This window comes from Bombus huntii, chromosome 6 (genome assembly GCF_024542735.1).
Source record: "Bombus huntii isolate Logan2020A chromosome 6, iyBomHunt1.1, whole genome shotgun sequence".
In the NCBI taxonomy this organism is placed as follows: domain Eukaryota; kingdom Metazoa; phylum Arthropoda; class Insecta; order Hymenoptera; family Apidae; genus Bombus; species Bombus huntii.
The window spans coordinates 17,083,517-17,104,023 of NC_066243.1; the positions used below are offsets into that span (position 1 = coordinate 17,083,517).

At 43.5% G+C, this 20,507-nt stretch overlaps 1 protein-coding gene and 1 long non-coding RNA gene across 2 annotated transcripts in view; one reads left to right on the forward strand and one right to left on the reverse strand.

Moving 5' to 3' along the window:
- Positions 1-3,762: 3,762 nt before the first annotated feature.
- LOC126866806 (uncharacterized) lies at positions 3,763-9,571 on the reverse strand. The gene is made up of 2 exons (XR_007690045.1): positions 9,435-9,571; positions 3,763-9,219 (listed from the first exon to the last, which is right to left on the reverse strand). It is a non-coding gene; the product is annotated as an uncharacterized LOC126866806 (long non-coding RNA).
- Positions 9,572-9,661: 90 nt separating this feature from the next.
- Positions 9,662-20,507, forward strand: part of LOC126866800 (cell adhesion molecule 3-like) — a 39,405-nt gene continuing 28,559 nt past the window's right edge. The window contains exon 1 of the mRNA XM_050620761.1: positions 9,662-10,129. Coding sequence (XP_050476718.1) covers positions 10,093-10,129 — 37 coding nt within the window. The 5' untranslated portion in view covers positions 9,662-10,092. The remainder of the gene's footprint in view (positions 10,130-20,507) is intronic.

A 20,507-nucleotide genomic window follows, 5' to 3' on the forward strand; every position in this document is an offset into this window, starting at 1 on the left:
AGAAAATGGACTTACATCACTTTCCATATATCCAATTATACAGGGTGGTTGGTAACTGGTGGTACAAGCGGAAGGGGGGTGATTCTACGCGAAAAAAGAAGTCGAAAATATAGAATAAAAATTTAAAAATTTAAACATTTAAAATTTAAAAATTTAAAAATTTAAAATTTTAAAATTTTAAAATTTTAAAATTTAAAAATTTAAAATTTTAAAATTTAAAATTTTAAAATTTAAACATTTAAAATTTAAAAATTTAAAAATGTTAAAAATTTTGAAAATAACGTGAATCGAGACAACGATCTAGATCCGTTATAACGAGACGCGATAAAGTATACGCGTACCGAGCGAAAATTCAAAGTCGATTTTCTCGAAAACAAAGCCTCGAACGAAACATTTTTATTCTTTACTTTCGACTTCTTTTTTCGAGTAGAATCACTCCCTTTCCGCTTGTAGCACCAGTTACCAACCACCCTGTATACGACGAGGGTAAAGTTAGAGTCTTAGAATTTAACGTGCAAAGATTCCAAGCATTTGAACGTTCGAGTATACAGTCGTTTCGAGGTCCCTTTCACATACAGATTTCTCAAATTGTCATAGAAATGGTAATATTATTTTTGTTTGATAGCCCGGAAATAGTAAGAAACGTATCTTAAATAAGAATCACTTTGTTTCGGAAAGAAAATCACGGTTTTCTCTGCACGGCAAAAGGCGGAATATTATCGTTTACAGCTTTGACGAATCTCGTAGCGTTATCGCGCAGAAATCGAGAAACAATTTGTCGGATATATTGAAAATATAAGGTAGGAGAAGTAGTTTCGAAGCGAAACTCCGACTTTTATTCAGAATATCGAAACTCTTCTTGCTCCGGTGTGCAACTTTCATGGCTACATCGATGCAGAATTTTACGATGCCAGCGTGCTACCATAATATCATTTTTTCAGTATGTTCAAAGTATTATTTTCAACTGTTTCCTCGTAAACGTCGGTGTACTCTTTCCTTTCTCCGAGATAACTTTCATTGTACTTTCCGTCTGAAACGATACCGTCTGTCACAGAACGAACCAACGATAATCTTAAAATATGAAATTCGTTAAAACTACCGGAGATGTTCGTGCAACAGAAACATCGCGAAGAGTCTACGTTTTTATATGAAAAATAAGCTTCGTCGAATGTATTCGACGAATATTTATAATTTCACCCCGGTGCATGGCTCTGTGTGATTAAAGGCGATAAAAACGTTTCTGGAAAAATGGTTAGCGACAGAGAACACCACCATACTTTCGTTCTAAATATTAAAATTCGTTTCAAGCGAATTGCGCTCCATGTTTTATATAATTTGCCTCTTCTATCGTGAAAAGGCGAAAGAAAGAAAAATTGTGTCACCGCAGTCGTTGCTAATATTAGAAATTCACAATAACTAGCGTAAGCTGTAACAGTCGGAGTTCATTTTGTATGAGGAACGAGTTCCGCTTATACTACTTACCTTTGGCAAAGATTGTAACCTCGTCACATAAAACCCGGCTCAGTTTCCGCGGAATTCTGAGAAACGTCGCGCAATAAAATTGTTATGATCAAAAGAACTTCTCGTTTTAATGCGAACGTCAAAGTTCATTTCATACGAGAGCCGAGGCTCGCCGTCATTCTTTTCCAAGTGAAACGCACTTTTCTATCGCAAACACTTTGCGAAAATACCTTTCGCACGTAGCACAAACTTTAAATGACGAAAATAGAAAGTTTTAAGCCTCTTTCAAATTTAAATTCAAATTTATATTCATATACGCGGGGATGATGTTTGACTCGAGGTTGTTTAAATTCATGTAATCTGACTTTATGTGGATGTCTCGTTTAAAATGGATGTCTAAAATAGCGCGCAGGAAAGAGATTAGGCGTGTATGAATGTTAATTGCATTAATACCAGACTACTGCGACGTGCCTAATGCAATTTTTCCTTCCTCCTATTGTTTCACTTTTGTTTCTAAATTCGCGAGAACCATTCACGTTCCTCGATAATATAAGAACGTAGGAAAGATAACTCCGGATACGAGTAACCGGAGCAGCTAGAGAAGGAACAGCAACCAGAAGAATAATCAGAATTCGAACAACATGACCAACGTGGCCAAGTATATAAATTCGAAAGGATATTGGAAAGCAGGTTGCGTGCTTTCAAATTTGTCGAATGCAAATCGATCGCAACTGAAAGAGACTTTACGAGGAGTTCAAACAGGGGGAACACGAATATCCTATTATTACGCAAAACAATATTTTTCAGACGGTATTTCTAGCAAAGCGATCGGTGAAACACATCGGTGGACGATAATTCTTTAGCGATGCGAGCGATCAGAGCGAGCGAAAGAAGCACTGTACGTTGCACAACGAACGTGTCACCATCTTTGTTTTTCTTTGTTTAGAAGCAAGTTTCATAGTCGTATATTCGCGAATGCGATGCGCGTCCCAACAAAGCAGACGCAGTCTTTCGGAAATATAAAATATAGCTAGGAGACAACGGGGAGGAACGTGGCGAGAAAGAACTCCGTGGCCGTTCGCCATCGCAAACGCGTGCAACCGCGTTTTGTCCTCGTATCTTTCGCAGGGCTCGTAGATGTTGCGGAAAACCTGACACAGTTTCTTCGAACCGTAAAAAAACTTCCCGGGAAGAAGAGAAAATCAACGATGACGGTACCGTGGGAACGGAACTACGCCGGTTCTGCCGCCAACTCCGGCGTTCTCGTTCGGCTCGCGTGCAATCGAGTTTCGTCGTCGCGTCATCAGCGAAGTAGACGATCGCGAAAACTCTGACACGGCGTTTTTCGAAATATGGTGAATTCATCGAGGAGCCGCAAAAAAAAAAAAAAGGGAAAAAGATAATGCGAATAGGAGACTTCGTGTTTCGCACTGAAAGAGTCGTAAGTAGTTATCTTTCTTCGCGACTTTAAAGCTTCGCGACATTAACATCGAAACTACCGACGATCGCACGATTGAAATTATTAATAAAATCTCACACGCCACAAATTCGTCGATATTACTTACATACGATTATCGACGAATAGATCGATAAATAAATCGGTAATAAATCAGACGAAATTTTACAACTACCCGTTAAACTATCGACGATCGCGCGATTGAAATTATTAATAAAATCTCACACGCCACAAATTCGTCGATATTACTTACATACGATTATCGACGAATAGATCGATAAATAAATCGGTAATAAATCAGACGGAATTTTACAACTACCCATTAAACTATCGACGATTGCGCGATTGAAATTATTAATAAAATCTCACACGCCACAAATTCGTCGATATTATTTGCATACGATTATCGACGAATAGATCGATAAATAAATCGGTGATAAATCAGACGAAATTTCACAACTACCGATTAAAAATTTAGGTTAACGGTTTATTGTCATTTCGGCTATCTTTTCGCGATAAATAAAGTTGCAGACGTAAGCCATTCGTTTTTCGATAGCAACGACAACATTGTCGATGACGACAATGTAGCGACAGTGAGAAATTAACGAGAAACGAAGTTAATCAGTTTGACTTCTGAAAAATGATGTACCAGACGTCACGGTAGTGTCTTGCTCGATTATTACGATAAGTATTGTGTAAGTCCTCGCTTCGTCGCATCGTCACATTCGTTATTCTCGCGTACTCTTTCGATTACACGCTATATGCGATCGAGATAATCGCTGATAAAATAATCAAACGAAATCACGATAATACCGTTTTCGATCAAATTTCACCCTGGTGTCCTGTTTTTTTTTTTTTTTTTTTTTTTATTTTACCGATCAATAGAGTCAAATAAATGCAATTGAACGTTCTATTAATAGCAAGGGGGGAAGTTACTTTTTGCAGTTACGTATCGCGATTGTCACGGTGTTATTTTCACGAGGTAATAATATTAGCTCGCAATTAAACACGTTCATCAACCTTCCAAAAGAATAATTATAAGGTAATTTTTTATTTCGTCGCGCGTCCTACGTATGCTAAAACGTACGTAATTGGCTGTACAGTCGCGCTCGTTTTACCATCTGTTCGTTCTAATATCGTACATCGAAATATGTAATAGACTAGTATTTAGAGTTAATCCATTCCAGGTCAACGGTCTAAGGCAAAGTTTCGATCCAGTGTGATTTAAACAGAGTGGCTGACTTTAGAATAACATTCGAGAGCGTAACAGTTTTACGATTTGGATAAAATTATGGAATTAAACGGGAGATCAGTATAAAAAAAGCTTCGTCTATATTCGCTTGATTTAACATCAGCCATTACGGTTGTCATTTATTCAGATTCCAATACGTTTATCCGAACGGAAAAAGTTTCTGTGAAGGAAGGGGTTGAAAAGCTCGAAGAACCAAACCGAAAGTTCTGACAGCTAAACTCTCGGAAACGTTGGAAGATTACGTTACCCGATCGTATTAACGCAATACGCAGAAATGCAAAAACATTTTGTTTAACCCAACGAAAGTAGAAAATGAAAAATTGAAGTGCAGGATTCGCAAGAAGAACGAACGACTTTCCTATCGCGCAGAAACTTACAGACAAGAAGTTAGCCGTAGCTTCAGGTTTCAAAAAATTCAACGCAACGGTAACAAAAGCATTCTAATAAGAAGAATGTTCGATCCGAACATCGTTAAAACTGTACAGCGACGCAGAGAATAAGAGACCGCGTAGAAGAGCGAGAAGGAAACGGACGGTCGCGATTCTATTCTAGAAAACTGCTTTTCCCCTGAATGGCCGTTTTACCGAAACTCTGCCAGACTATGTACGGAAAAGCCCTGACGCAGCCTCTCAAAAACGCGGCAGCTTGCCGGCAAATTGGAAGAACCAGGAATGACATCGTGTACGGCGACGAGCAATTCCAAGTCTGGCTTCGTTGGCTTCGTTCTCAAAAATATCAAAAAACCAAAGCGTTCTACGAAAAAGCAAGGGAAAATTCAAGTTTCGGACGAGCCACGATCGAAACAAACGGGATGATACGTAACGTGGAAACGCGTATTTAACACGATTGTTCGTTGCGAGCGACCGAGCTACGCGAAATCGAGAGCTTGACATTAAACCGTCGAGAAGCAACGTTGCGTTAACGCCTCGGTCGTTTTACGATTTCTTTCTAATCGATTCACAAGATCGACGTCTATCGAGACCGATATTCGTACGAATTTCTATCTTTATGAATGTAATTAAAAAGATGCAGCCTAAGTAGAAAGTTATTATAAATGTCGTAGAGTCTGGTATTTCGAATATTTTATATACAGAGTGGTTGGTAACTGGTGGTACAAGCGGAAAGGGGGTGAAAATTTAAAAATTTAAAAATTTAAAATTTAAAAATTTAAAAATTTAAAAATTTAAAAATTTAAAAATTTAAAAATTTAACATTTAAAAATTTTAAAAATTTTATAAATAACGTCGATCGAGACAACGATCTAGATCCGTTATAACGAGACGCGATAAAGTGCACGCGTACCGAGCGAAAATTCAAAGTTGATTTTCTCGAAAACAAAGCCTCGAACGAAACATTTTTATTCTATATTTTCGACTTCCTTTTTCGCGTAGAATCACCCCCTTTTCGCTTCTATCATCAGTTACCAACCACCTTGTACATTTGGATTTCGCGTGATTTTCCACCTTGAAATTTTCTAGAAACGAATAAAGATCCGCGGATTATAAAAATGAGTTGCACAAATTTGCCAGATATTGTTCTTATCGGTGTTTCTTCTTCTTCAGAAATTTGTTATAATACCAAAGAATAATTAACAACTGGAATAGCCAATTTATAACCGATAATACAACAAATCGATAATAATTAATCGTCCATTGATTTGAATTGTCCATCTTATCTGCTCTCCATGAATCTCGCATCGACAATATCCGCAATTTTATCCGAAGGGAAGCTCCAACCAGAAAAGCACGAACCGTTCCAGCAAGTCGGTCTTCTAACTAAGACTCTTCGACCGAAAAGGGAAATTATTTTCGTGGAATCATCTTACGCGTTCTTCCTGTTTTTATGCCTCTTTCTACATCGTCTCCTATCTTTCCTTCTTCTCTCACGAAAGCCAGTCAGTTTCTTCTATTACACGCGCTCATCAGCCGTCGACCGATCGAGCCAGCACGAATATTCCACGGAAACCAATGCCATAGAAAGTTGGGCTCGCGTGCACACGGGGGTGAAATCCGGCCTACCGATAGATGCCGAGCAACCCCTGGTCGGCGAACCCTCCTGCGTTCCATGGCTAGCAAAATCACCCTTGTACGAACCAGACGATAGCCCAACGCGGCGTGTCACGCGAAACTTTCACGAACGTTCTATTCACCCTTTTCTCCCCTATCTTCCGTTTCCTTTTTCGCGACGCACACTGGTCGCTTACCTCCCCCTGTTTGTCGCGTTTTCTTCGGTTTCTAAGACACAGAGCCTGACATTTTTCAGACGTTTACCGACTCGCCTACGAAAGGTCGTTCGTAAGTATTGTAATAGGAGGTGGGATCATGCTCGCGATAACATTTTTTGCGTATTTATGAGAATTTTTATCGCATTTAACCGCGGTAACGAGTTTCGATAAAACTCTATAGTATCGAGTGGTTTGGCAAATAACTTCGTCTCTTATTTTCCACTTCGAATTTCTAAGCGATTAAATTAAACGATTTGATATAAAGTACACGAAAGAACGAGTAGTAATAACGAGGTTCGAATTAAGCAGTACAAATCTGAATTTGTCAGAAATTAGATGTGAGATGGAAGCTCGAGTTGGATAACCGAACTCCAAGTAGAAAATTATTAATAACACGTTTTCTATTATCAGCTACTATTGGATATTCGTATAAATATCCGTAGCGTACGTCGTAAAAGTAATTATATCGCCTAATGATCTTTTGTAAAACTTTGCACGTCCATCGGTTATTTCAGAAGATTCCTATTTTTTTGACTAACGAACAGATTGTTTCCCTTTGCAACTACATACGTCGTAGCAAAGTACTCTTATTCGTCTTGAAGACTTCTTCGTCTTGAAGATCGATAAAAATATAATTCATCGTGCGATCTCCGCTCCGGAGAAATTTCTATTTAGAACACGCATCGAACGGACTTTGAAAGCTTCGCCATAGGTACCCATAGGTCGCCATAGGTTAGCGTGAAATGTATCTCGCGAAATAATTTCTCTTCGTTATTTTCTCGTAATTTTCGTACTGTCAAGCGAGTACGCGTAATCGTGCGGCCATTTAACCGCGTTATAGCCAGTTACGTAGTCGCGTTCATCAAAATCCTCGTCGAAAAGACTCGTCAGTGAAATCCGGATTCTGAAAGACGCGAACAACAACAACTCGATAAACGAGCAGAACAACCAGTTGGTTTACGATTGTTCCGGGTTATACAGATGCTCGTAGTGTCTGGTCGAACATACTCCACAAAGCAGCTGAAAATATCGTTCGTCGCGCGAGCAATTCGAAAGCCATTGTGTATTATTTAATGACTTCGAAAGCCATTGTTGCGGGTCGCGAGGTTCGTCGATTTTCACTGGGCGCAACAGCTAACGAAAATTCCATTTACGCGCGATAGAAATAAAAAGGAGGACAAAAAATATATCTAAGTGAGAGGTCTGGAGAGATCGAGGTGACCACATTACGCTACTTATGCTAACCAAATCCATCATCCTCTGGAGACGTAGCTATTGAAAAACCGTGCAATCCAACGAAAAGAAGTTAAGTGTGACGAAGCACCAGCGCATACACACACACACACACATATAGGTATATAAGCGACAGAGTCTTGCATCCGGTGGCAAATTTTCCGACAGATTATTCTGAAAAATTGCCACGGGAGAAAAGCAAGATCATGGAAATCCATCTCCTATATATTTTCTGGCCACATATTAACAGGAAATTGGATGCCTCGAGTAACGCTGTTTGGATGACGCTTTAGATTCGCCATTTTCCCGACCCTGTCTATGATCCGTGCATTTTTTCAAACGCACTCTCTCACCGGAGACAGCGACGATTTACTACGGAGAATCGTCTTTTTCCCCGCGAATATTAAAACAGTGCGGCGGTTCAACGATCGAGATACATCGAATCTATTTATATCCGATCGTTCTCGAGAAGACACTCGATTATGCGCGAAATATATCGATACCGAACTTCTCCCCCCCCCCCCCCCCGACTTTCCCGCGGAACGATTTATCCCAGAGATCGCCGCGAAATTGAAATTTACGATGTATCGGTGTTTCCAACTTGGACGAATTTTTATCGGCGTAAAGTCGTTGACAAACACGCGTAATAAAATCATGCGACGACAACCCCCTGCAAAAAAGCGAAGTATACGTTTCGAGTATCGAATTTCGACCACGTACGAACGCGTCTGTAATTACGATAATACTCTAGCGAGTCACGATTATTATTATTAGGACACTTACGCGTTAGTGTGAACTGAAAGTCTTTGATAAATTTTATCTCGAGTACTTGACACTTAAGATAACGAATCTACGGTAGTGAATTAAAAAACGAACGCGCTCAAGTGCGTTCGACTCTTACCACGTATCGCGAAATATCGTCGGTGTATGTCGGAAAAGCCGAAAAACGATTCCAAGTTCAAGAAGCAAGAACGATAGACTTTCGTACTTCCCCAAGGACGACTTCGGTTTCCTTGCCTCGCGAAACCATAGAAATAAACGTCGGAATCGGGCCACGAGAGGGGTAACGTCGGCCAACAGGTGTTACGCAACAAAATTTCATTAAAAAAACAAGGAGCATCGAGCTCCACGCGAGAGCGAAGCGTCTCGGGACAACCTGCTTGAATCCATTCTTCGATCTCCAGTCGATTAGAGCCGACTCTATCGAGTACAGCGACTTGGAGTCGCCCGCGGGCACGGGCGAAAGCATCCGTCGGGCATCCGTGCGGACAGAATCTCCGAAAACGACGAGCGATCTCGCGAGCTCTTCCCTTTCTTTTCCTCTTTCTTAGCAGCCAGCCTCTTCTACGAAACAGAGACGACGTGTGTCACGACGGTGCCGGTTGCAAAGGAATTGCCGGTATCGGTGGCCCGGTACCTGGCTCCGCTTCCAGAACAATAGAAGCATGCACAAAGGGCAAGGATGCGTCTCTGTGTGTCGCGAAGAAGGATGCTCCGCTACGAGTTTAGCGTTCCGCGTTGCACAAGGGACGCGTCTGCGTTCGCGTCCTCCGCGAACACATACTCGCCGGCTTACGAAGGACGAAGAGGTTCCTGAAACGAAGCAGCCACGAGTTAACACGGTTGGAAGAAGAGGAGGAACAGAGAAGGAGGAACGGTGGGTATTGTGGGAAGGGTGGGAGTAGATGATTTTAGAGTAGGGGGTAGGGAGAAGAGAAGAGAAGAGAAGGAAGGGGTTGGCCTATCGGCTCGGGGTTGCTCGGAATCTATCGGTGGGCCAGATTTCACTGACACAGTGTACGGCTTACCGGCACACGCAAACGATATCCTCTCGCTTTGCTATCGCGCGTCCTCCGCGACCATCCTCGCCCCTCGTCGACTGGTTCGGTGGTGGTGAAAGACGACGGCGACGAGCCAAGAGGAATAGCGGAGAGAGATCGGTTGCGGAGCGCTTGCGCGCGCACTCGCACTCGCGCCGCTCCTCGACGTCGTTTTGCAAGGAAATTGATTCTGCGCGAAACGCCAGGCTACGAGGGAGCATCGTCGGAAGAGCCGGGCTCCGCAGACCGCGCACACACCGCACAGGGGGTTGTTCGCATCGTTCGCCTCGCACGACACCGTCCGATACGCCGCTTGGTCCTTCGTCTAGCCGTCGGGGGCACGACTGTTCGTCGACCGTGCGCGACGTTGCTATTATGTAAGGGGACGTCGTGGTCGTGGTCGTGGTCGTTGTCGTTGTCGTTGTCGTTCGCTCGGGTGCCAGCGGGAACATAGCAGAGGACGCGAACACGCACTGGACACGCGAAGGGGAGAGAACACGCGCTGGAAGGGCGACATGCGAAGAGACGCGTCGCGCCGGCCGCGTTACGACCACACACAGACGTGCCACGATCATCGTAACCACCAGCGATCTGTGCAGGAGTAGGAACGTGATATTCGCAGGACGAACACTGCAGGAGAGCATCCATGGAATTGAAAATCCTCTGGTTCGTTCATATCGTGGGTGAGTGGAACCATATCGTCAAATTCGCGTCTATTATTCGTAACACGATCCTGCGATCGTTCGCTGCATTCTTTCCACGTTTTCGTGATCCTTGTGCGTAGAAATTCTGTCCGACTGTTCTCGTCCCTGGTCTTCGTACGTTCCTTCCGCTTCGTCCGTCGTTCTGCCCCTGCTTGACCCTCGCTTCTCGGCCATCCTCGCGGGCCGTTGCCCCTCGTGTCTCGCGTCCTGTATGGATTAGATTCTCCGTTCGAACGAAGCCCGTTATCCCAAAGGCACGATAAAATAACGTTCACGCGTACAGCGGTTTGAAGTTTCGTCGCGTGTTCTTAGGCGATTGAACGAGGTTCCGATTATTTTAGATAGATTTAAGAGGATTCGCGTAGATTGTGTGCGACGTGTGTCGGCACGTCGATGTCTCTCAATTTCGTCGGTGGTTTTCTCTTTGATAGAGCGAGATTGAAGCAAGCTGGAGGGTGGAAGGAACACGAGCTGCCGGATGAGATCAGAGGCATGAATTTTAAGTATGATTTCATGCACCAGCGGCGGGGTTGTTTGGTGAAAAGCGTGCGGCTCGTTCTTTGAGGGGATTGAAACGCGATTTAATTTCACCAAGCGCCGAGTTTCTTTCCACTACTTACGATGGTTACATTTTCGTTTATTTTTCGCTTAAGGAATTAGGAAACGGCATGCGCGGTTACACGCTGAAACGCGTAAAAGATTTCCGTCGAGCCGAAAGGCGATAAATCAACCAACACCTGTGAATAACGACAGAAAGAACGGCCGTTATATCGAGTCAAAGAAAGTGTATCGAAATTTTCGTGAAATCATCGCCATCGGATTTCCAACGGATCTGGACGCTTCAATTAAAAATGAACGCATGAAATCAAGCCGTTCGAACGTGAACAGGAGACAGAGAGGAAGGAGAGAGAGAGAGAGAGAGAGAGAGAGGGAGGGAGAGAGGGAGAGGGAGAGAGCGAGAAAGAGAGAGAGAGAGAGAGAGAGAGAAAGGAACTCGTTGAATATCGACGCTTCCGTGAAATTTTGTAATTTCACCTCGCTTCACGTGTCGCGACCGTGTGTATCGACCGACTCTTTGTTTAGGGGATGGAAAAAGCACAAAAAAAGGGAAACAAGCGAAAAAAGAGGTAAAAGAGGAGAAACGAAAAAGTGAACATACGCGTGCACACATGTACAGGTACAAAATACGCACGGGGGATATGCAGTAGAGAGGAAGAGGGACAGCAAGGTTGAAACGAGCGAAAGGGAAGGGAAAACTGCGAACGAAAGTCGGATGTCGGGATCGTTTTTCGACGATACGCGAAGGGCCGAAGAGGGCGACTCGTCACCGGGCGGTTAAAATATTTGTCCTCGCAACTATTTATTCGTCGAACGCGAATCGAACAGCTCGATTGGCGAACGCGTTTGAGAACCGATATCTCGTCGACGAACAACCGTATCGATCGATCGAAAAAAAATTACTCCGTGCAGATTCGTGCGGAGAGATGAAGGAGCAAAAAAACCGTAAGAAGTTGCAGCAGGAGGGAAGAGGCAGACAAAGGATGGTGGATAGGATACGAAAGGAGGAAATGGCAGGAGAAACGAGTGGTACATGGACGGACGTAGACAAAGACGTAAACAAAGACCTGGACGAAGTACGAGATACGAAGGAGAATAGGAAGTCGAGAGGATTCTCATCCATCGGAGCATTGAACTCGCGAAAGGGGGGTGGCTCGCGACGACGAGACGCTGCTTGCAAGGGTCACTGCTCTGGGACGGTCGAACGGTCGTTTCGATGATGGAAATTTAGCGAATTTGACGATTAATTGTGTCAATGGATAATTGCGTTAACGCTGCACGAACGAGCACTGCCGGTTTCAGGCCAGATCACCCCTCTCTTTCTATCGTAATTCACTCGCCGCAACAAATCGCAACCCCCTCCGTTAGTTTGGCCTCTATCGTCGAGCCATCCTTCGCGTTCGTTCATCGTCCAGTTATTTCATCGACGCTCTATCGAGTTCTTCTCTTTTTTCTTTTTTCTTTTTTTTTTTTACCGCCTGTTTCATCCAGCTGATCTCTCGTCCCTTTCAACTTTTTAAACACGACCGACGATAAACTCACTGCTGAAAAATTCGTGTCGAAGAACCGCGGTTTAATCGAACGTGTATATTCGTGCGGTTTTACGAGCTCACGGATAGAAACGCCGGGAGCCAGAACCGCGCGCGAAACTCGCGCGTCTCGTTTTGGTTCTCAGCCGCGAGAACACCCCTCTTTCGTCGAATCGCCGACGTGAAATACGATCGCGCGGCGTCGAAACGTCGATTCCATTGTAGCGATTCCATCGACATCGAGCGCTCTTTTCTTCCTCTTTTTTCCCGTTTCCCGACCGGCTTTTTGTTCTTTACTCGCGCGGCGCCGCTAGATTGTTTTCCTTGCCTCTTTCTGCCTCTTCGCCCTTCCCCGCCCCCCTCCCGCGTGTATTTTCTTCCAGCGTGATCCTTTCTCCGTTTCTGCCCTCTCCTTTATTCTATTTTCCATTCTCTCTCTCTCTTTTTAATCATATCTCGCCAAGCCTCCACCGATACGCGTGCACTTACACGATCGTACGAAAGACGCAAGTCGGTCGGATCGGTTGCAGCGTGTCCCATCTTCGTCACTCACGCTTTCTTCTTTATTTCCTATCCCCGTTCTTCTCCTTTCTCATGCCGTTTCGCTCCCTTAGGAGGGAGCAGGTGCATTCTCTCTCGCGCAGTTCTTCCTTCCTACGTGTTTCTCTCCGTCTGCTGTCCGTGCTCTGTGCCACCCTTACAGCTACCGTTTCTTTCTTCCTCGTCGTAGCTGTTCTTTTCATCCCCTTGCCAAGCAGCCACGAGAGGTTAACGAGTCACGACGATTGTCATCTTTCACGCAGCATCGCGCGGCGTCGCGCTGCCAGCCAGACTCCGTTGAATAGCTTCGCCACTCTTGCAGCGTGGATCGTCGTTTCCCACCGCGGCCAAGCAATTCTCCCGACGAGCAAGCGACCCGATTTATTCAGACCCATCCGGTCGCCGCTCCTTATTCCGTTCTTACGCAACCAGCGATTCTTGCCGCGCCCAACCCCCCTACTATTTCTTTCGAAAGAGCTATAGACCGCGGCTACGAGAAACCGGAAGAATTCCTCGGGTTCGATTGATGGCTAGGAAGCGGTCTGGGACACGAGTAACTGGCTGGACAGGACGAAATATAGCGATACGTGGATCGTAGATTAAAATATCAAGGAATGGCAGCGTTTGATGTTTCGGGTCGCTGGCTCCGTTAGTAGTACAACTCGGATTTTTCGCTCAACGAGGTCAAGTATTTTTGCGACGTTTGTTTCGCTTGTTTTTAGCACTGGTTAAACGTTCAATTAAAATTATATTCCGAAGTAATTATTTTTAATACGGTTAAAACTGTTCTTCCATGTTCGGAGATTCGGTTTGTTCGACAATCGTTAAAAGGAAATTGCGGTTTAGAAGAGATCGGGAAATACTACGAGATAGAAGAATAGAAATAACCAATTTATCATCTTTTGCATATCGTTACTTGCGACGGAGATTTGGAAGATTCGGTGTACGATACGTATGTCTTTTTGTACAGGCTTTCGTTTTGACTGTTCACATTTGAAACACGCATTTTCATATTTTGGTACAACAGTTGCCGGTGTTAGCGTTAAGAGGCTACATTCCAACTTGGAAGCGTAATTGTTTGGCGACCTTAGGACGAGGATGTCGTGAATTTTACGTTGCCGCAGCACGCTGCGTTCGTTCACGAAGATTTCGAAAGCCGATTTTCTTCGAAACGAGTGTCTTCTAACAAAATACTTGTTTTTCGCGTAGAAATTCAACGATAACTGCAGCACCGTGTACAACAAAACAGACGAAATTTGCCCTGATTGTAGTGGCATCGTCGGCGTTAAGGCACGTTAAACGCAATCCTCGCGACACCATCCGCGCGATCTCGCTAATTTGCATCCGTGTTTATCATCCGGAGTGGGAGATAATTGCCTTGGATGCGTTTCATCGTCGAAGGAAACGCGTGTTCCTGCTCGGAAGTCGGCAACGTGTTCTCCCTGAACGTTTAATGTCGCGCCCGAATCCGAACAATCGTAAGGATAATAGGTTGTACGATATGGCCAAGTGTCGTAACGCTGGTTAGATGATCGAAGTTTACATATTCGAACGCTTGCACGAGCCAATTTGTCGAAATTTCGGAAGATACGAAGCCTCGATTTGCGTCTCGTGAAATGCAGCTCTGATTCGGTCCCCTGTCCAAAAGCTTACAACAGTCGCGCATAGAATTCTGGTTGTCGTTGCATCAATTGGTATGCTGTTACTTGGCACCTCGATTCCGAATCTCACTAGGTGGAAGTTAGTACGCGCTTCTCGAGATCCCTGACTGAAGTTTCCAACCCTTATCTTCTATGGTTTCCCTCACTTTCCTCGTCCAGCCACCCGAACGTGTAAACTATGACGCTTGACCGATTTTACGAGCCGATGGAGTATACGATACACACACTCTCGTTCACGAGTATTGCGACGTGATTCGTTTAAATCGCCGAGCGAATGATTTTCCATTCCTGCCAGACGATCCTCGAAAATATATCGTAGCGCTTCGATGACCGGTAAGTAAGTTGCAGTCAGAAGAAACATATCAAAAGATCTTTTCGCGGCGTAATTGGCCCGGTCGTTTTGTCATCGAATTTGTAAGCGACAGTTACGTTGATACGTTCCCTAAACGATCGTATCCTGAACGCCACTATTCCTAAACTGTTTGAATCGAATTCAAAGGACTTTATGATTTGTCCTATTTGTTAGACCTTTTCGCGGCATAATTGGCCCGGTCGTTTTGTCATCGAATTTGTAAGCGACAGTTACGTTGATACGTTCCCTAAACGATCGTATCCTGAACGCCACTATTCCTAAACTATTTGAATCGAATTCAAAGGACTTTATGATTTGTACTCTTTGTTAGTTTAAATCGGGCGATACCGTGCAGCGTATGCGATCTTTACGTACGTGAAACAGGGTATTTTGGATAAATAAAATGTACACCGCCGATACGTTGATGATTTTATGAAAACGTGTATTCTCGTATGAACACAATTTGCATAAATATCCGCAGTGCGGTCGTGCAACCATCTTTATTCCATGTTCTAATTTAGAATCTTTTTATTAGAGAGAGAGTACGTACTGTGTCTTCCTATATATACCATCTGCTGATCCATGACCGAGGTTTCGAAACTTTATCGTCTATGCTTTATGTCAATTTACTCGTCGATATACCGGAACACGTAAACCATGACGTTTCTCAGTCTTTTACGGTCTCACGGAGGATACTATACGTCCTGTTAAAAAATGTAGAATGTCACATAAAATTCCTGCGTCACTGTGTCAATTTCTCGATCTTTTCGTTCGCAACCTTGCTATAACGAAAAAGTATTCTTTTCTGTGTCCGATCTATGATCTCTTCGACTACTTATTTTCCGTCATTTCTATTAACTTTTACAACTGTGTCGTCTACGCTTGTTCGTCGAGACGACGTCTGACTGACTTTATGATTCCCCAGAAACTACTATACTTTAGCTTTAGTTCCATCTCTTATTGAAAAATTTACAACGCCGCGCAGAACCACGATTGTCGTTGCAACGATCCATGTGGTTGTTCGATTCTTCGATTTACAGTCTTTTTCTTTTTTGGATGTTACTGTATTTCGGTGACCAGCCTGTATCTCGTATTCGGTAATTTTCTTTTTCAGATTACATATTCTACACTACGGATTTCTATCGTTAGCGTCAAAACTTCTAAGGTGTAAGGTATAACGAAACAAGTTGTAACAGGCTTGTTGGAATACAACGATATTAATCGCGTACAGACGAGCTGATTGATTCTTCCCTTCGTTGCCCAGCGATATCCCCATTAGCGTGCGTTCGTTGGATGTATGACGGCGGCTGGCGCGTGCATGCTCTTCCGAGGGTTCGGCGGAAGAAGCGTAAGGATATGGATGGAACATTGGGCACGTCGGTGTCGCGCCTTGACGGCGTAGCGTTTTGTATCGCGAAACTGCTAGAAGGTTCCGTGGCACGTGCCGCCTCACAGACATCTACTCGGGTCACACTCGTTACTGCAAATTGTTCGAAATGTTTTCTCAAGAGCCATGGGTCACTAAGTCAGTCAGTCTGAGAATAACTCGCTTATATTTCCTGTAATTTTTGCTTAATAAATATCACATATTATTTCGACACGAACATCGTGTCTTCCACAGATTATTAATCTTAATTTCGAGATTAAATTCTAACAAGGTTAGGTAGCTAAACCGAATAATTGATTATTATAAAACTAAGAAACAGCGTAAATTGAAAATTTTTAACAATATCACGGGCTACATCCTTGGCTTCTTTCCATCAGCGCTCTTTTTCTCTCTCTCTCTTTTTCCGAGTTTCCTCGCATTCATTTAGTTTGCAGACCTCTTTCAACCTAACCTTTTCCTTCTACAAATTTCGTTCACTATTCAATCAACCATCCGAACTTTTCACTCCTCTCGTCCAACCAATCACCACTTTCTTTTAACGAAAGTTATATATTGTCCGACAGAGTTCAAACACAAGAATTTAGTTGATATATCCGTGTAGTATCGAAATAAAGACGTCGATGTTCAACGATATATCCAATAGGAGAATTATCGTAAAACAATTTCGCTGTAAATTGTAAAATAATAGTAATAATTCCTGCTGCGTAAAGGATAACTCGCAACATCGACATCGCGTGTCACTGTTATACAATTTGTATCGTTGCTCTTTCAATTACGATATATACCTATATCTCAGTGCATCGTTATCGTTATTTATCTTGTTTCTAGAAAAATATGCGTTTTTGCAGTTCTCGCTAAGCTCTACAAACGATAAAACGAGAAGCAGAGCAAACTGCTTTTTTTCGTTCCTCTTAACGTGACAAATTGACGCAAGGGATGACAGCCAACTCTGTTACGGTCCTCGAATTTTTATATCCTCGTGCTGTTTGAACGAATAAAAGAGACTTTTAATATTCCACGGAAAACATTGTTACAAAACTGAAACAAAAAGATCCTGATGGAACTTGAGAAACTCTCTAACGGCAGAAAAACACGATCGGATCGAAAACGATGCAAATCGGTAAAGTGTTTTCGCGCCATTAAGTTGGCCGGAGCATCGAGGAATTCGTAAAACCATTCGCCATAAGAAACGCGACTCGACTTACAAAGTTAAATCCATCAGATTTCAAACTTCTTATATAATCGGTTTATTCGCCATGAGAACCAATTTTCATAGCTTGCGATCGCCAGGAAGATTGTTCGCCGAGTCTTTTGATAACGTTATGAGTTATCGAAACCATTTCTATCCCCGATGATTTTCACTGAACGAACGAGCTTTCACGGGCCCAAGATTTAATCGTCGCCGCCTCGTAATGAATTCGCCAGGGTTTTCTTAAACGACCGGCACACCCGCCGCCAATTACATCGCCGATTAAATTACGACCGCCTGGCAGAAGGTGGGTCGGTGTCGCGAATGAAATTCCGGCGAACCGACTGCTCTCGAAATCTTGATACTCTCGTATATTTCATGCTCTTTCATCTGCTGACTATATGGGCGGCTTACATTTTCATGATTCTCAGAGATACTCTATAACGAAGGTTTTGTTTAGTAGGATCAGAAGCTTCGGTAAAGTCTACTTCGGTTACATTATTGGAAAATTAATTTATAGGTTTAAACGAGATGAGTCCGAGTTTTGTCGAGTTTCCCGCGAATTGGCCGTTTCTCGTCCGATTGACAGAAAATTTGGTTCGTTGATGAAGCAATGGCGAACGTTAATTTAAAGAAACAAAAGAACGTGAAGCCGAAATTCTTCTATTCGTCTTTTCAAGTATTCTAGAACGTTTTAAACGAGTTTTCGTAAGTCGAAAACGATAAAAAAAGATCAAGCGTGAATATAAACGATCCGGTTTATACCAAACGCGCCTATATTTTTTACACGATTCTTGAAATTCTTCTAGCGTATCACGCAACTTGAGAATATACACTGTTTTTATATATCCGAGGTATCAGCGATAATTTTAAGTACCGTAGCATTTTAACGACATTTTTACTTTCCCCTCTGGAAGTAACAGTCTTAGGAAGACTAATTGAATTTCATCCGTTTAAGGTTCCATAAAAGATACACTTCGGGATATAAAAGGCGAAAAGTGAATTTAATTATAGGTACCTGCCTTTAATTCTTAAAAACTAAGAGTCGATCTTTTATCGATCTCTTATACGCAGACGTTCATTCTCGACGAAGGATACGTTTTCACAAAGCTACAAACAGTGAACGTTTCCATATTATTCTTTGAAATCCACCTTATTACATAATATAATGATATACCATATTATTATACATCACCCATCTTCGAGATCTTTAGCACATCGTCAAAGTTGTCTAACACGAACTATACCTTACGTCATACACTTCAACGATATCCTCCATTATCCTCGCAATATTAGCCGCGTCCTCGAACCTGCGACTACCGATACGTCCTTCCATTTTCTACCTACTGTTAAACTTCCATTTTCATCGAAAACTACGTTTTCGCAGATCTGTAAATCGTTCCCAGATTTTTCCTAAATTTATTTCACGTACTAAACGATAGCAAGGTCATCGACGTCATTCTACTTCAAAGTTCTCGCTACGCTGTCTCAAAGTCGCTTGACGTCTAGAACTATATCTTACGTCAAACTCTTCGATATTCCCTGTTATCGTCCCGGTATAACTTATTTCCGCTAATAGGCGATTTCCCAATTACAACAACGCGTCCTTCCGTAAACCTCCACCTCCGCTAAAAAAATTCGTTCCCGTAAGCTTAGTGTAGTATCGGGGAGAAGGGCCTAAGAAACGTCGAGCTAACTACAGACAATGTCGCGAGAGCCGAGGCGCTGTCGGCTCCATCAATGCTTTATCGGGTCCTTCAAATAAATAGCTTCGCCGAAAAGACCTACGTGACCCTGGCTACGAGCGTCTGCGGAACGCGTGTGCCGTGGGCCTAGCAAAAGACGCAAGAATGCTGCAACGGCCAGAGAGGCGGTTGAGAAGCAGAGTGCGAGTTAAGCGGACACGGAGTGTGAGTCGACGTGCGACGATATCGTAGTCGGTCCTCTTGTTATTGAATATCACTTCTTAAAATACATTAAACTTTGAACCTACCATCATTACTCGTCCTTACTCTAAGAATCCATCAGTCACTACATTAGTAATTATTTCAAGCCATTCTTCTAAAAATCTGCCTGTCGCATACGCGTATCGCGTCATCCTTGTAAAATCGTCTGTCCATTCTACTCGAAAATCCACGATACTACAATCCTAACGCGAGCCGTATCTTACATCAAACACCCCGACGATACTCGCATTATTCCTCGATATTACTCATTTCCCGAAACATGTGATCCCCTAATTACTTCCAACAACGCGCGCTTGCCCTATCCGTGCCGAAACTTCCGCCTTCGAATTCGTGTGCCGTCCCTCGCTCCATGGACCCTGCGAAAACATCCTCGCGCCCTGACGAGGCAGCGACAGCTCCGTTTCAAACGTTCATCGAGGATCTTCTTTAAACAATCCTAGCCAAGCAATCTTGTCGACGATTAAATTAGGGGGGCCGGGCAAAGGTGAGCTACCGGGGCCAAGTCGCAAATGAAATTCCGGCGAACGGAATCCGGCAGAAATCTTAACGATCCTGCGCTATCTTCTCGGGACAGAGTGGCAGGGCGACTGGGAAAGCGTGGCTCAGGGGAGCCGGTGCAATTTAAATCTGGCCAACCTCGCGACGCCAACCCCCATCGCGCGGAGAATGGGACAACGGGACGCTTAAAATGCCTCTGTGTCCGATTAAATCTTAACAACCTAATTTCCCGAGTCCCGCGCGTTCACCTCCGTTCGATGTTCCACTGCTCTTCGATCTCTCCGCCATCCCACCAACCTTCCGGTTCCCAACGTTTTTCATTCTAACTTCTATTCTTCCTTTTACCCCTGCTTCTATCTCTATCCATCTTTTCGTTCGTTGGATAGCTGCTTTCCTTTTGATTTTCTTGAATCGAGACTTGAATTGGAACGAACGAGTCTCGGTAGGGAGTTCGTGGTTGTTGTACTTGATTCGCTAGGTCGAAGATCGTCTCCTTTGAGAGCTCCAATTGCCCGATTGTGGACACCTGTGTGCTGCCTTCGATTCGGTTAATGGAAAGACCTTTTCGTGTTTCCACTTGCATGCGATTTCCAGATACAGCGTGCATCTGTTGTTGTAAAGTAGTTAGGAAGATCGACCGATCGTTGGAGAAACGTTTACAAGCCGCGTTATGTGT